The sequence below is a fragment of the Trichosurus vulpecula genome, chromosome 1 (genome assembly GCF_011100635.1).
Source record: "Trichosurus vulpecula isolate mTriVul1 chromosome 1, mTriVul1.pri, whole genome shotgun sequence".
Lineage (NCBI taxonomy): Eukaryota > Metazoa > Chordata > Mammalia > Diprotodontia > Phalangeridae > Trichosurus > Trichosurus vulpecula.
The window spans coordinates 59,930,230-59,943,213 of record NC_050573.1 but is presented as its reverse complement, the minus strand read 5'-3'; the positions used below and the strand labels follow the sequence as shown (position 1 = coordinate 59,943,213).

Genomic DNA, 12,984 nt, shown 5'->3' with positions numbered 1-12,984 from the left:
TTCCAGGCCCTCCTGAAGGGAGCTCTTCCACAAATAACCAGGGGTTAAATAAGATCTTGGACACATGGAGAGGATGACTTCTACAATGAACAAGGCCAGATGGTGCCTCTGTCGTTCCTTAAAGGACAGTAATCTCATTTACCCCAGAAGGTAGAGCCTCTAAGGGTTACCTTTCCCAGAGGAATTTGTGTTTTAAAAGGAGAACCAGGAGAGAGACAGAGGCTTACCTCAACATGAATACATAGCTCAATGGCAGATCTGAGCCCCTGGGGACTAAGCACAATGAGGAAGACCAGGTTCCCTTATTCCTAGTAATACATGACTATAAAATAGCAAAGCTTTAATAGGTCAGTGTGATTCCTCCCAAAGTGAGCCCCCCAGGAAAAAGCACACTTATCTCAACAGACCTCAACTATTCTTAGGGAACTGCCTTCAGAGCCCTAGGAGAATCCCAGACTCATTACCCGCCTGGCATTCACAATGGTGATCTGAATCCCTATAAGGTCAGCCCTAGTGTAGCCAGAATGGACTTTGTTTTCTTTGAATGACTCAGCTCGCCTCGTTGAGCTTCCCTGGACGCTGGGGCTTGCTCTTCCGGGGCAGGATCAGAGCTTCCTGTGTGATGAGTCGTGGCGCTGGCTGAGGGGAGGTGTGTTAACGTGGTCTATGCTGGGGGAGGGGCCAAGTCAAGAACCAATCGGCCCTGGTCGTTCAGGCGGCACTTGATGATGTCAAAAACTCTATAAGAGGGGAGAGGACAGCTTGAAGATCCTCCTTTCCTTTTCCAGTTGGAGCCAGAGACACCTACAGCCGAAGCTGAGCTGCTGGTAGCAGAGCTGACTAGAGGCTAGTGGGTAATCTTCTTACCGTAGAGGGGAAGCATGTATACGATTTTGCCTTACACCATCTCGCTTCTCTGTGGCCTTCTGATTACCCTTGTAAGGCGGACTTATTGGGCCTGGAAGCTTTTGATGAAAATATCAAAATGGGGACGCTGGGGTTTGTGGTTTGTTATTGTGGAGTGTAAATACATGCTTTAGTTCTCCTGCCTTCTGCCTAGAGTATTCCTTATATCCTGCGGTTCCGGACCTTTTAGGCACATATGAGATTCTCTTTGAAATCATAAATTCTGCCTTCCTAATATACCTAGTCTTAGACATACCAAAGGCAGAGAGAGGATGAGGGTGAAGGTGACGGAAGGAGATCAGAGCCCCTGCTCCTGAGCTGGAGGAGCCCTGGGAGCCCTCTTACCTCCTTGCATCTACAGTTGAAAGCCTCTTCAACCTTCCTCCGGGTCTCAGGAACATAACACTTCTTTAGGAGAGGAAAGTAATGGGGGTACTTGAGAGTGACTTTCAACTTATCATCCTTGGTCTTTTCTAAGGAGTTCAGAAAGTCCTCAGGAAGGCCACCTGTGGAGGCAAGGTCAGGAAGAGGTAGTTTATTTAAGAGCCAAAATTCTATCAAGCAGGCAGAGGGGGATCTGCTTTAAGAAGGTTAAGTGTGAGAAACAACAGGCACTGGGATCTGCAGTTCTGGCTCTGCCTCCGACTTGAGGGACTGAGGGCATTTCATTTCCTCAGTCAGCCTCAGTTCTCCCCCTGCAAAATGAGAAGGGTTTGAAGGTAATCAACCATCTCAAGAACCCTCCTGCCTCTGCCTTCTGAAGGTCTTCTCCTGCTCTGGTACTCTATGTTCTATGCCTGCCAGGGAGATGAGTGTACATAGCTGGGTTAACATTAACCTAAAATTCTTAGACATGTAGCTGGTTCAGTCCATCGGAAGAGTGAGTTTGCTGCCCATCGCTGCCTCCAGCAGTCTCCTAGTTATGACACTGAGTGATCACTGAGTCAAGATTGCTCTCTGTTCGATGGGGATAATAATTACTGCCTGGTCCCCATCCCATGGCAAGAATGAGGCTCCAGAGAGAAAATGGAGAGGAAAACCTATAGTTCTACCATGCAAAGCTGAAGACTACTAGAGGTGAAGATGACGAAGGAGTCCAAAAAGCAAATGTAAATGGGTAAAGAGAGCATCCGGGAAAGGCAGAGGATCACAGAAATGAAAAATGGAATTGGAGGCAATAACCAAGATAGCCTTTCTGGCTAAAATATAAATCTCAGGTCACTGTCTATGTCCCAGGCTTCCATGATATAAAAGAACCATAAAGGTCAAACCCACTCACAAGCGCCAATAAAGCACAACACCAAGAGTAGCGGACCGAGAGCCAGAAGGCCAAGAGCCGCACTGCGGCTGCCCTCACCCGCGACCGTCTACCTCTACTGAGAGCCGCGCTGCAGCTGCACTCGCCCGCGGCGCTACAGCTGCCTTCGCCCGCGACCGTCTAGCTCTACCGAGAGCCGCGCTGCGGCTGCCCTCGCCCGCGCGACCGTCTAGCTCTACCGAGAGCCGCCGCGCGACCGTCTAGCTCTACCGAGAGCCGCGCTGCGGCTGCCCTCGCCCGCGACCGTCTAGCTCTACCGAGAGCCGCGCTGCGGCTGCCCTCGCCCGCGACCGTCTAGCGCTACCGAGAGCCGCGCTGCGGCTGCCCTCGCCCGCGACCGTCTAGCTCTACCGAGAGCCGCGCTGCGGCTGCCCTCGCCCGCGCGACCGTCTAGCTCTACCGAGAGCCGCGCTGCGGCTGCCCTCGCCCGCGACCGTCTAGCTCTACCGAGAGCCGCGCTGCGGCTGCCCTCGCCAGTGACCGTCTAGCTCTACCGAGAGCCGCGCTGCGGCTGCCCTCGCCCGCGACCGTCTAGCGCTACCGAGAGCCGCGCTGCGGCTGCCCTCGCCCGCGACCGTCTAGCGCTACCGAGAGCCGCGCTGCGGCTGCACTCGCCCGCGACCGTCTAGTTCTACCTAGAGCCGCGCTGCGGCTGCAATGGCCCGCGGCGCTGCAGCTGCCTTCGCCTGCGCGACCGTCTAGCTCTACCGAGAGCCGCGCTGCGGCTGCCCTCGCCCGCGCGACCGTCTAGCTCTACCGAGAGCCGCGCTGCGGCTGCCCTCGCCCGCGACCGTCTAGCTCTACCGAGAGCCGCGCTGCGGCTGCCCTCGCCCGCGGCCGTCTAGCTCTACCGAGAGCCGCGCTGCGGCTGCCCTCGCCCGCGACCGTCTAGCTCTACCGAGAGCCGGGCTGCGGCTGCCCTCGCCAGTGACCGTCTAGCTCTACCGAGAGCCGCGCTGCGGCTGCCCTCGCCCGCGGCCGTCTAGCTCTACCGAGAGCCGCGCTGCGGCTGCCCTCGCCAGTGACCGTCTAGCTCTACCGAGAGCCGCGCTGCGGCTGCCCTCGCCCGTGACCGTCTACCTCTAAAGCCTATGATCCCAGGAGTCTTGCCCTCTTGCGCTTTATCCATCTGTACGCTGAGGAGGTGGGATTCAGTTATTTGATTTCTATTGTCCTTCTGGACCTGCATTCTAGCCTAGCTTAGTGATCCTGGCACCTATGCTCCTTCCCTCTTCAGAGCCAGACAAATACCCAGCAGTCAGATAAATAAATACATATGAAGGCCCATATATACAACTGTGGCGCTGCCCAGGCTCTGGTGTTGTTCTTGAAGACCCTTTGGTATGTCCTAGATTCTGTTCCCTGGCCTGCCTAGACTCATAGTACCTACCTAGCTACTGCCCTGCTTTAGCTGACTCCTTAGGGTATGAGCCCATGGAATCCTAGAATAAAACAGGACGCTAAATAAGAAGAGACCTGAGAGATCATGTAATTAACTCATTTTACAGATATGTAAAAAAAACCTCTAGAGAGATTGGGGTGATACAGGCTGAAAATTTCCCTAGGCAAAAGAAGGGTTAAGATAGATTCATGGTCATATAATATAGCTCCTCTCTACTGACCTTTCTGTGGAAGGAGCATCATCATTCCAGTCACCCAGATTCAGAGCCTTGGTGTCATCTGCACATCATCACTTCTGCTAATCCCCCATATCCAAACCTCTGCCAAAGCTTACTGATCCTACCCCAGCCTTGCCACTCACATTCTCCTTCAAACCCTCATTATCTGAACTAATGAGAGCCTCCTAACTGGGCATCCCTGCCTCCAACCTCTCCCCTCTCCACACATCCATGAGCCACACAGCTGCTCAAGTTTTATGACTAAACAGAGGATGGAAAACGTCACTCCCTTGCTCAAGAAGCTCTGAGAGCTCCCTATTGTCTTTGGAATCAAATATAGACTCCTAAGTTTGGCATTTAAAGCCCTTCACAATCTGGCTCTAGCCCATCTTTCCATCCTTCCAGATTTATGCCACATTACTGTTCCCCGCTTCAAACACTCAGTGGCCTAACATGATTCACCTGCTTATCTCACACTCAACATTCCATCTACCTTCTTACGATACCTTTGCACAGGCTGTCCCCTAGGTCAGGAACACATTTATTCCTCCCCTCCACTGCTTAGGATCCCAGGCCTTCTGCAAATCTCAGCTCAGGGGTCACATGAGCCCTTTGGAACCTCCTTCAGCAACAAATAACACAATAACTTTGTACTTACTTAGTCTCTACCCATAAGAGTACAGGCTATCTTCAAGATATCTGTTAGAATGTAGGAGCCTTGAGGGCAAGAACTGGGTTTTGTTTGTTTGGGTTTTTTGGTCTTTGTATCCTTAGGGCCAGGCACCAAGCCAGGTTCTGAGGGCATAGAGATTGTTCCCAAAAGAAGAATCAAAGATTATTAACAACCACACAAAAGAATGTTCCGAATCATTAATAAGAAAAATGCAAATCAGCAAACTGACAAAAATGACACAAGGCGGGAAGTCACTGCTGGAGGGCTTGTGGGAAGATAGAGCACCAATGCATTGGTGGTGGAACTGTGAATGAGCACAACCATTTTAGAATATTACTGTGCTGTGAGAAATGATGTATGTGACATATAAAGAAGTATGGAGAAATCCATACGAACTGATGCAGAGCCAAGGAAACAATATACAAAGTAACAACAATGGGAAAGTAAAGAAAAGCTATGCTCAAAAAAATCAGAAGTGAATGCAGCAAAATTGTGAAGATCACACAGAACTCGAATGAAGAGATCTGAGAAAACTCCCGAGCCCTCTGGAAAGGTGGGGAGTCCTCAAGTGCTGCACATGCCACATATTTCCAGACTTTTTCAACTGTATTGACTGACTGTGTTGATTTTTTCCTTTTCCTTCTTTTTTTTAATTTTAAAAAGTGCTATTGTGTTGACAAGCAGGATGCTCTCAGAAAAACCTGGGAAGACTTACATGAACTGATGCAAAGTGAAATGAGCAGAACCAGAAGAACACTGTCCACAATAATAGCAGTATTGGATGAGGATCAACTGTGAATGACTTTACCATCCTCAGTGATCCAAGACAATTCTGAAGGACTTAGAATGGCTATGTAAATTGAGGTATGTTAATGTAATGGAATATTACTGAGCTATCGGAAACAACAAATATGATAGATACAGAGAAGTATGGAAAGACCTACCATGAACTAATGCAGAATGAAGTAAGCAAAGCCAAGAGAACAAAGGACATAATGTAAATGAAAAGAACAATCCCCCCAAAACAACAGAAAAACAAAAAATAAGCATGGTCTCAGAGGAGAGACGTGAGAAGACACCTGCCCTCATGCCCTGCAGAGGATACAGGTCCTAAAGATTGGATGCTGCGCATTCTGCCAGATTTGGGTTTGGTTTTTTTTTTGATGTATTAAACAATTTTGTTGATTGCTTTTCCCTTCTTTTCTTTAAAAAAACATTCTTTGTAATACGGGATGGCTCTCTGGGAGAGGGAAGGAGAAGGAATACAGAGGAATTAAGGCATTATAAAAACAAAAACTATCAATAAAATTATTTTTAAAAATAACTCAAGGACTCTCCCTCCAAGAGCTCATAGTCTAGTGACATAATCTATAACTCAAATGATTGAATGATGTAAGCACTAAGCTTAAGATAGAAGTCCACACATGAGAGGACCTGACTGTCCCCAAATGGTCACACACAAACTTTGGCCTGTGGCCTAAACAGAAGAAAGCCTTTGGTGATTTCTTTGTCTCCTTCTACTTATTCAGAATTCCTAGATCCATAGGAGCTCTGATGGCAACTAATGCCAATATTGTACCCGCCCTCCCTTCCTGGCACCCTCCCTCTCTCCTCTCCCCCCACCCCTGCAAATACTGGCAGGGGACCCTTTCTTTACCCAGCTCCTCTCGAGTGAACGGCAAGAAGGTAGTGTCCTCGTTCAGGTTCTTGTTGAAGTCGATACAAAGGAGACTTAGCTTCTTTTTAATGTTTTTTATATTCTAAAGGGGAAAGAAAGAAAGGAAGTGAGGGGTCAGGAAGAAGGGAGCCATAGGGAAAAAGGAGCTGTGTAGGTTCTAACTTCTGAGGGAGCTCCCCTGGGTGACCCTGGGGGTCTCACTGGTTGCACCTGCAGCCCTGTGGCAAGAGCAAGGACAAAGGAAAAAGAAGGGGAGGGGTATGAGTATGTGTGTGTGTTTATGAGGTATACTGTAAAGTAATATCATTTAAAAACACACCACAACTTAGCCCTCTCAACCAGTGCTCTGCCCCACCCCACTCCCCTTAAAATAGTTACTTAAGGAGACTGTGTATGCTTATTTCAAAGAGATTTCTACAGTTACTTCAGGAATTTCTCTTTGGGGATGAAAGGCTTTCACAGTCTATGGCCTGTCCTTCTAAATCTATTCATGTCTAGAAAATCATCATCTTTAGAGGAGAGATTTCAAAGAGCCAAGAAGTCACACCTAATGACTAAGCCAATGAGGCTGGTTCTGTCAAGCTGAGGATACTATATCTTTTACTAAAAATGCAGGTGTGAGTAAAAAGCAACAAGGCTGATTTCCCTTTGTGCCTTTCAGGAACTGGTTCTGAAGGCAGCTCTGCCTGAAATGTGTGGAGCAAAAGGGGGAAGGGTGTTTATGGGGGGAGAGTGCTGCTTGCAAGAACAAGCTGCTTGCTGAAGATCCAAGACAAGCATTTATTAAGCCTACTTGGCGCTCCTCACCCACCTACCCCTCCCCCCAAACTTTTGCAATGGATGTCCCCAGGCCTAGAATGTTCTTACTCTTCACCCTGACCTTTCAGAATCCCTGGCTTCCTTGAAAACTCAGCTTTAAGGTTACTTTCTGCAGGAGGCCCTGCCTAGTCCCATGTCTACTTTGTATCCCCTGTTCACACGTTGCTGTCTCCATTCAAATGTAGGGGCCTGTTTGTGCTTCTTCGTATCCTCGGCACTAAGCACAAAGCTGGGCCCTGGTACCAGGTTAGGCAAATATGAGACAGCCCATACTTACCCTCAAGAAGCTTACAGTCTTTGAGGCAAATACTATCAGGTAGGCAGATATAAAAAGTAGGTATAAGGGAACTTCATGTAGGTACTAGAAGCTGGGGGTGAGGGGATGAACATACATTCAGGACTGTCAGGCCAGGAAATGGCCCTTGACCTGACCTTGGGATTCTAAGAGGTGGGGCAGAGGAGGAAGTGCATCTCCAGACATGGGAGACAGCTTATGCAGGGTTAAAGCTGAACGTGAGGGAAAGCAGTCTGCCTGGACCACACAGTGTGTGGGAATCATATGACTGAAGGTGGTGCTTCCATCGCTGCTGCCTGTCAAAGGCAGTGGCTTCAAAAAGAAATGGCAGATCTGGAAAATGAACAGCTGGCTAAGAAGATGGCATCTGAGGATAGGATTGGGATTTCTGGACCATAATTAAAAACAAAAGAACAGAATATAAGAATGGAAGGCTCCTAGCCAGGAACGGAGTGCATCTAACAAGGACCATTAGGAAATAATTTTCCTAGTGACTCACAAATCTAATTAAAAAGGCATTAAACTTGTTATGAAATTTTCATAGAAGAAGATGTAGGAGAAAATGCCTCCATCCCTACCTAAGCAGAAGGGGGCAGGGGAGACCAGATGTGGAAGACTGCACTTGTCAGATTTTTTATATATATATATTGATTGGTTTTGCTGATTGTTTTTCTCTTTTTCCTCTTTTTTCAAAAAATTGATATAAAGGATAGCTTTCTAGAAGGGATTGGGACATGGTGAAATCTAAGTGAAGTTATCAACAAAAATCTAATTCTAAAAAGGGAGCAAGAAAACTGCCTTGGTATATCCACTAAGCTAGATACCACAGGCAGTGACTACAGTTCGGGAAGAAGAGCAGAAGATATGCCCAGAAATTCATAGACATGAAATGCAAAAAAGAGCCACTAATAAAACCCATGTTTATTGACAAATGTATAAAAGTACAAAGAACTAACAAGGTGAACTACAGGTCCTCAAACAAGAGGTCAAACTTCATCTGATAAACATGACTTGAACATTATACGCTGACACTCATCACAAGAATATGGCTATATATAGATCATGGCAAACCAGTCTGGTGTGTGAAACAAAAGCCATGTTTGTGTTTGAAGTCATGAATACTCAGGTAAGAAGGTACAGAGTATGGGAAAGAGATCAGAGGCCTATCACAGAGGTATTAGGAAAGTAGTGATGGGAGACTTCAGCCACCCAGATAACATGTGGAGTTCTTGTCAATCCAAAGCAGAGCACATAATAATTCACTGATTTGCTCTAATGATTTCATTCTTCAGAGAATGGAAAAAGCAAGAAATGAAGTATGTACTCTGCAGCTCTTACTAATAAGGATAAGGTGGCTGCTATGGGAACCTTACAGAGTTTGGAACAGGGGTGGGGAACCTATGGCCTTGAGGCCACATGTGGTCTTCTAGGTCCTTAAGTGTGGCCCTCTGACTGAATCCAAACTTAAGTTCAGTCAAAGGGCCACACTTGAGGACCCAGAGGGCCACATGTGGCCTCAAGGCTACAGGTTCCCCACCCCTGGGGGAGGAAAGAAAGGCTGGGCCAACTTTGTCATGCACTCGACAATTTGGGAGAGCAGACAGCAAAGGGTTCTAACAATTGGAAGTTCTCAAGAATGAAACTCTGAAAGCAGAAAGAGGAAATTCAATAAATGATCATTTATCAAGGATCCACTATGTACGGGGCACTACTCAATTCTCAATTCCAATGAGGAGCAAAAGGAGTAGTTTGTCTAAAGAGATCTATGTGGATGAACAGGGAACTCACCGACCAAACAAGATTTTAAAGACAGGTATAGAAAATGATCAGTAACAGGAGATCAAATAAGTACTTCTTAAGTACCTTCATGCTGACCGTGCACTGCAGGTAGAGATACAAAAGTAAGACAGTTTCTGCCCTTGGTCCTAGGAGAACAGAGCCAGGAAGGCTAAATCTCAGACTGAGCAGAAGCTGCTCAAGAAATCTAAGGGTTAAAAACAGGCTTTTTAAAACTATACTGGAGAAAAGAGAAAGGCCAAAGAAAGGATGCAGTCAATGATTGGGGTGGATGAGGTGATGGTGACAATGGAGAAAAGACAGAACTTAATCCTGTTTTATTCTGTTTTGTCTCCTCTGTCCTGCAAAATGGCTAATAGGGAACAGATACTCAAGATAAGGAAGAAGGAAGAAAGAGAACACCTCCATGCTGCCCTTGCTGAGCTCAAGTTACTACACGGTGATGAACTACAGCCCTGGCAGGGGCCTGAAAGAGGAGGGATGTTCTATGATAGCGAAGCCCCTGCTGGTGATCTCTGAAAGATAGAAAGGGGGGAGAAGTATGAGAAGGCACAAGAAGAGCAAACATCCTGATTCTTTTTTTTTGGTTTTTGCAGAGGGGAGGTCAGGGCAATTGGGGTTAAGTGACTTGCCCAAGGTCACACAGTCAGTAAGTGTGTCAAGTGTCTGAGGATGGATTTGAACTCAGGTTCTCCTGACTCCAGGGCCGGTGCTCTATTCACTGTGCCACCTAGCTGCCCTCTAATTCTTAAAAAAAAAAAAAAAAGGATTCTGCAAACCACAAACCAGTAAGTTTGGTTTCAATTATCGAGGCCTCAGAGCACTTGCTATCAATGTGCTTTTCCACATTTTCACCAATGATGGGGCTGAATGCACACCAGGTGTGTTTATTAAATCCACAAATGATGCAAAGCTGGGAAAGTCGGTTACACCATTGTACGGCAGTCGGAATCCTAAGGGGTTTGAACAGTTACAATATTTGGTCAAATCTAATAAGATGAAATGCAGGAATGAGGAGAGGGGCTAGGCTTGTGATTTTGTTGGTAAGAGGAACTCCTGGGCACGGAAATTCCTTCTGCCAAGGCAGGACAGCACCTCCTCTGCAATCTGGAGCAGTAAGAGGTTAAGTGACTTGCCCAGAGAGACAGAGCCAGTATGTATCAGATAAAAGACATGAATCCAGGTCTTCCTGGCCTTGAGAGTGGCTCTCTAGCACAACTGCACTAAGCGCTCTACAAAATGATGACATTTAATAGGCATAAATGTATAGCCTTATACTTGATTAAATAAATTAACACCACAAGTAAGAGATATTTAGCCAATAAACCTAGACAGAAGCTTATCTGAAAAAGATCAGAGTGTTATAGTGGCCCACAAGCTCAACACAAGTCAAGGGTATGCTTCGGCAATCAAAGAGAGCTAATGAAGCCACTGGAAAAAGAAGAGAAGCAAACTGTCTAGAACTGGAGAGTCAACAGCACCAGCATATTCTACTCTGACTAGATCTCCTCTGGAGGACTGTCTTCAGTTCTGGATGCCAAATTAAGGAAGGACACTGACAAGCGGAAGAAATTCTCCAGAAAAGCAAACACTGGATGGTGAGGATTAAGAGAAGGAACCGGGGATATTTCGCTTGAAAAAAAAGAAGACTTGAGGGGACATGATAGCCAAGGGGCTGCCTTGATTAACAAAGATTGTCCTCAGAGGGGAGAACCAGGTACAAGGCGTAGAATTAACAGAAAAGAGGTAGATGATTTCAGGGAAAACTTCCTAACAATTCATTCACAACATGAGATGGGCTTTTTTGTAATACAGAGGGTTCCCCAAAATGTTTATAGCAGCATATTTTAAGATTCCAGAGAAATTAAAACAAAGCAGGGGCATGCCTACATAAATGGTGGTATGTAAATGTAACAGAATATTGCTACTTCTGAGAGACTTGGAAAGAAGTGAATGAGTGTAGTTATAGTAATGTAAAGGTATACAACACTGAAAGACCTAGGAACTCAGGTCAACGTAATGACCATTCTTAACTCCAGAGGACTCATGATCAATGTTATTGTTCAAACAGAGGATTCTGTGAGGGTTATTGGGAAGCCACAGTGACGTTTTTTAAAAGCATTAATAAAAACATTTCCCCCCAATATAAAAAAAAACAAAGGGTTCTCTCTCCCTAGAAGTCTTTACACAAAGGTCGGATGACCAGCTGTCGGGCATGCTTAATGGCCACTGAGCTACCTTCCATCTTGAAGATTTTATTCTGACATCTCATGGCAACCCTTCAAGGGAAATAAATATTTGTAAGGAAAATGCTTATGCGGATGAGTACATTACTATTTTTTTAGTTTCCTTACTCTGGTATGTTTCTTAAGAGCAGAAAAAAGGCAGACTGTCACATCCCCAACTATCTGTCAGATAAAACAAGATAACTACCTCTGCTCAAACAGTGCATGCAAAGCTGAAAGAGACCTTTGAGGTCATCTGAGGTCCAGAATGAGGAAGGGATTTGTCCAAGATCACAAGGGATTTACTTGTAGAGAAAAGATTTTCAATGAGAAGGGCCTCTTGAGACAGCAGGATGGTCCCCACCAAGGCATCTAGTCACAAAACACCAAAGCAGGAGACTGCACAGTAAAGAAGAGGGGGAGTAAGCCCATGCCATTGAGCACCCATGGATTCTTCACTAGGGAACCCCAAAGAGCTGCTGCCAATAATGTGACTTAATTTCCTTTCAACCATAGCTTGTGCCCATGTGGACACACAGTGAGAGCTCTTACTTCTTGAGTTTCTTCTGGGAGATGCAGACCATTCCGTTTGCCCAGCTTAACTAACCGATCCAGGTATCTCTTGGCTTCTGGCCTCAGTGAGTCTGCCGAAACTTTCTCCTAGGAAAATGAGAAAACCAAATTTCTTTACAGATAACTTCAAAGGACACTATTTCAGAACTACAGAATATTAGAACTGGGAGGGACCTTGGAGACCTCTCAGTCAAACGTCACCCTTTTATTTTACGGATGAAAATTAAGCCTCAGGAGGGGAAATCACCTCACAAAATCCTATAATTAGAAGAGATCATCTAGTGAAACAAAGACCTGAAGCATCAACCATTCCCCAATATCCTAGTGACTCATAAAGCCTCCACTTGAATACCTTCAGTGACAGGGAGCTCACTGTCTCCTCAGGGCTGCTCATTCCATTTGGCAACAGCTATAATAGGGACACTTTCCCTTACATTTGACTGAGATCTGCTTCTCGGTAACCTCTATACTACAGGATCCTAAACCCTGGGGAGAAGACAGCCCTTCATATGTCAGAAGACAGCAGTCCTGGCTCCCCCAGGTTTCTCTTCTCTAGGTTAAACATCCTTAGTTCTTTCATCCAATCCTAGGACAGTTGCTTTCCACTGTTCTCACTCCTCTGGCTGCTCTCTCAGTGTTGTTCCTAAAACATGACGGGACCTCAGCAGCTATCTAGTTCAACTCACAAACAAAAGGAAGTTTCACTAGACCACACTCTACAAATGTCTGCCTAGGCCCGGCTCGATGATCTCTAAGTAAGGGAAGCTGACCACCTCTTGAGGCAGCTCTAATCATTAGGAAGTTTTCCCCAAAATCAAGCCTAAATTTGGCTTTTTTCAACTTCTCCCCATTGTCATTGGTTCTGCTCCCTAGGGCCAAGAGAACAAAACTAACCCCTCCCCCACATGACAACCCTTCAAATATCAGAGGTCAGTTATCATGTTTCCTTTGAGCCTTTTCTCCAAGTTAAACATGTCCAGTTCACTCAGCCAATCTTCATGTGGCATGAACTTAAGGCCCTTTTCTCTGCCTGCTTGTCATCCTCCAGACACTTTCCATCTGATCAATGTCCCCCTTAAAC

At 46.3% G+C, this 12,984-nt stretch overlaps 1 protein-coding gene across 1 annotated transcript in view; it reads right to left on the bottom strand.

The window, feature by feature from the left end:
• THOP1 (thimet oligopeptidase 1) overlaps window positions 1-12,984 on the bottom strand; it is a 42,925-nt gene that overhangs the window by 20,891 nt on the left and 9,050 nt on the right. Inside the window, exons 4-6 of the mRNA XM_036754936.1 lie at window positions 11,883-11,990; window positions 6,174-6,276; window positions 1,252-1,412 (exon numbers count right to left, since the gene is read on the bottom strand). Of these exons, the coding sequence (XP_036610831.1) occupies window positions 1,252-1,412; window positions 6,174-6,276; window positions 11,883-11,990 (372 nt within the window). The remainder of the gene's footprint in view (window positions 1-1,251; window positions 1,413-6,173; window positions 6,277-11,882; window positions 11,991-12,984) is intronic.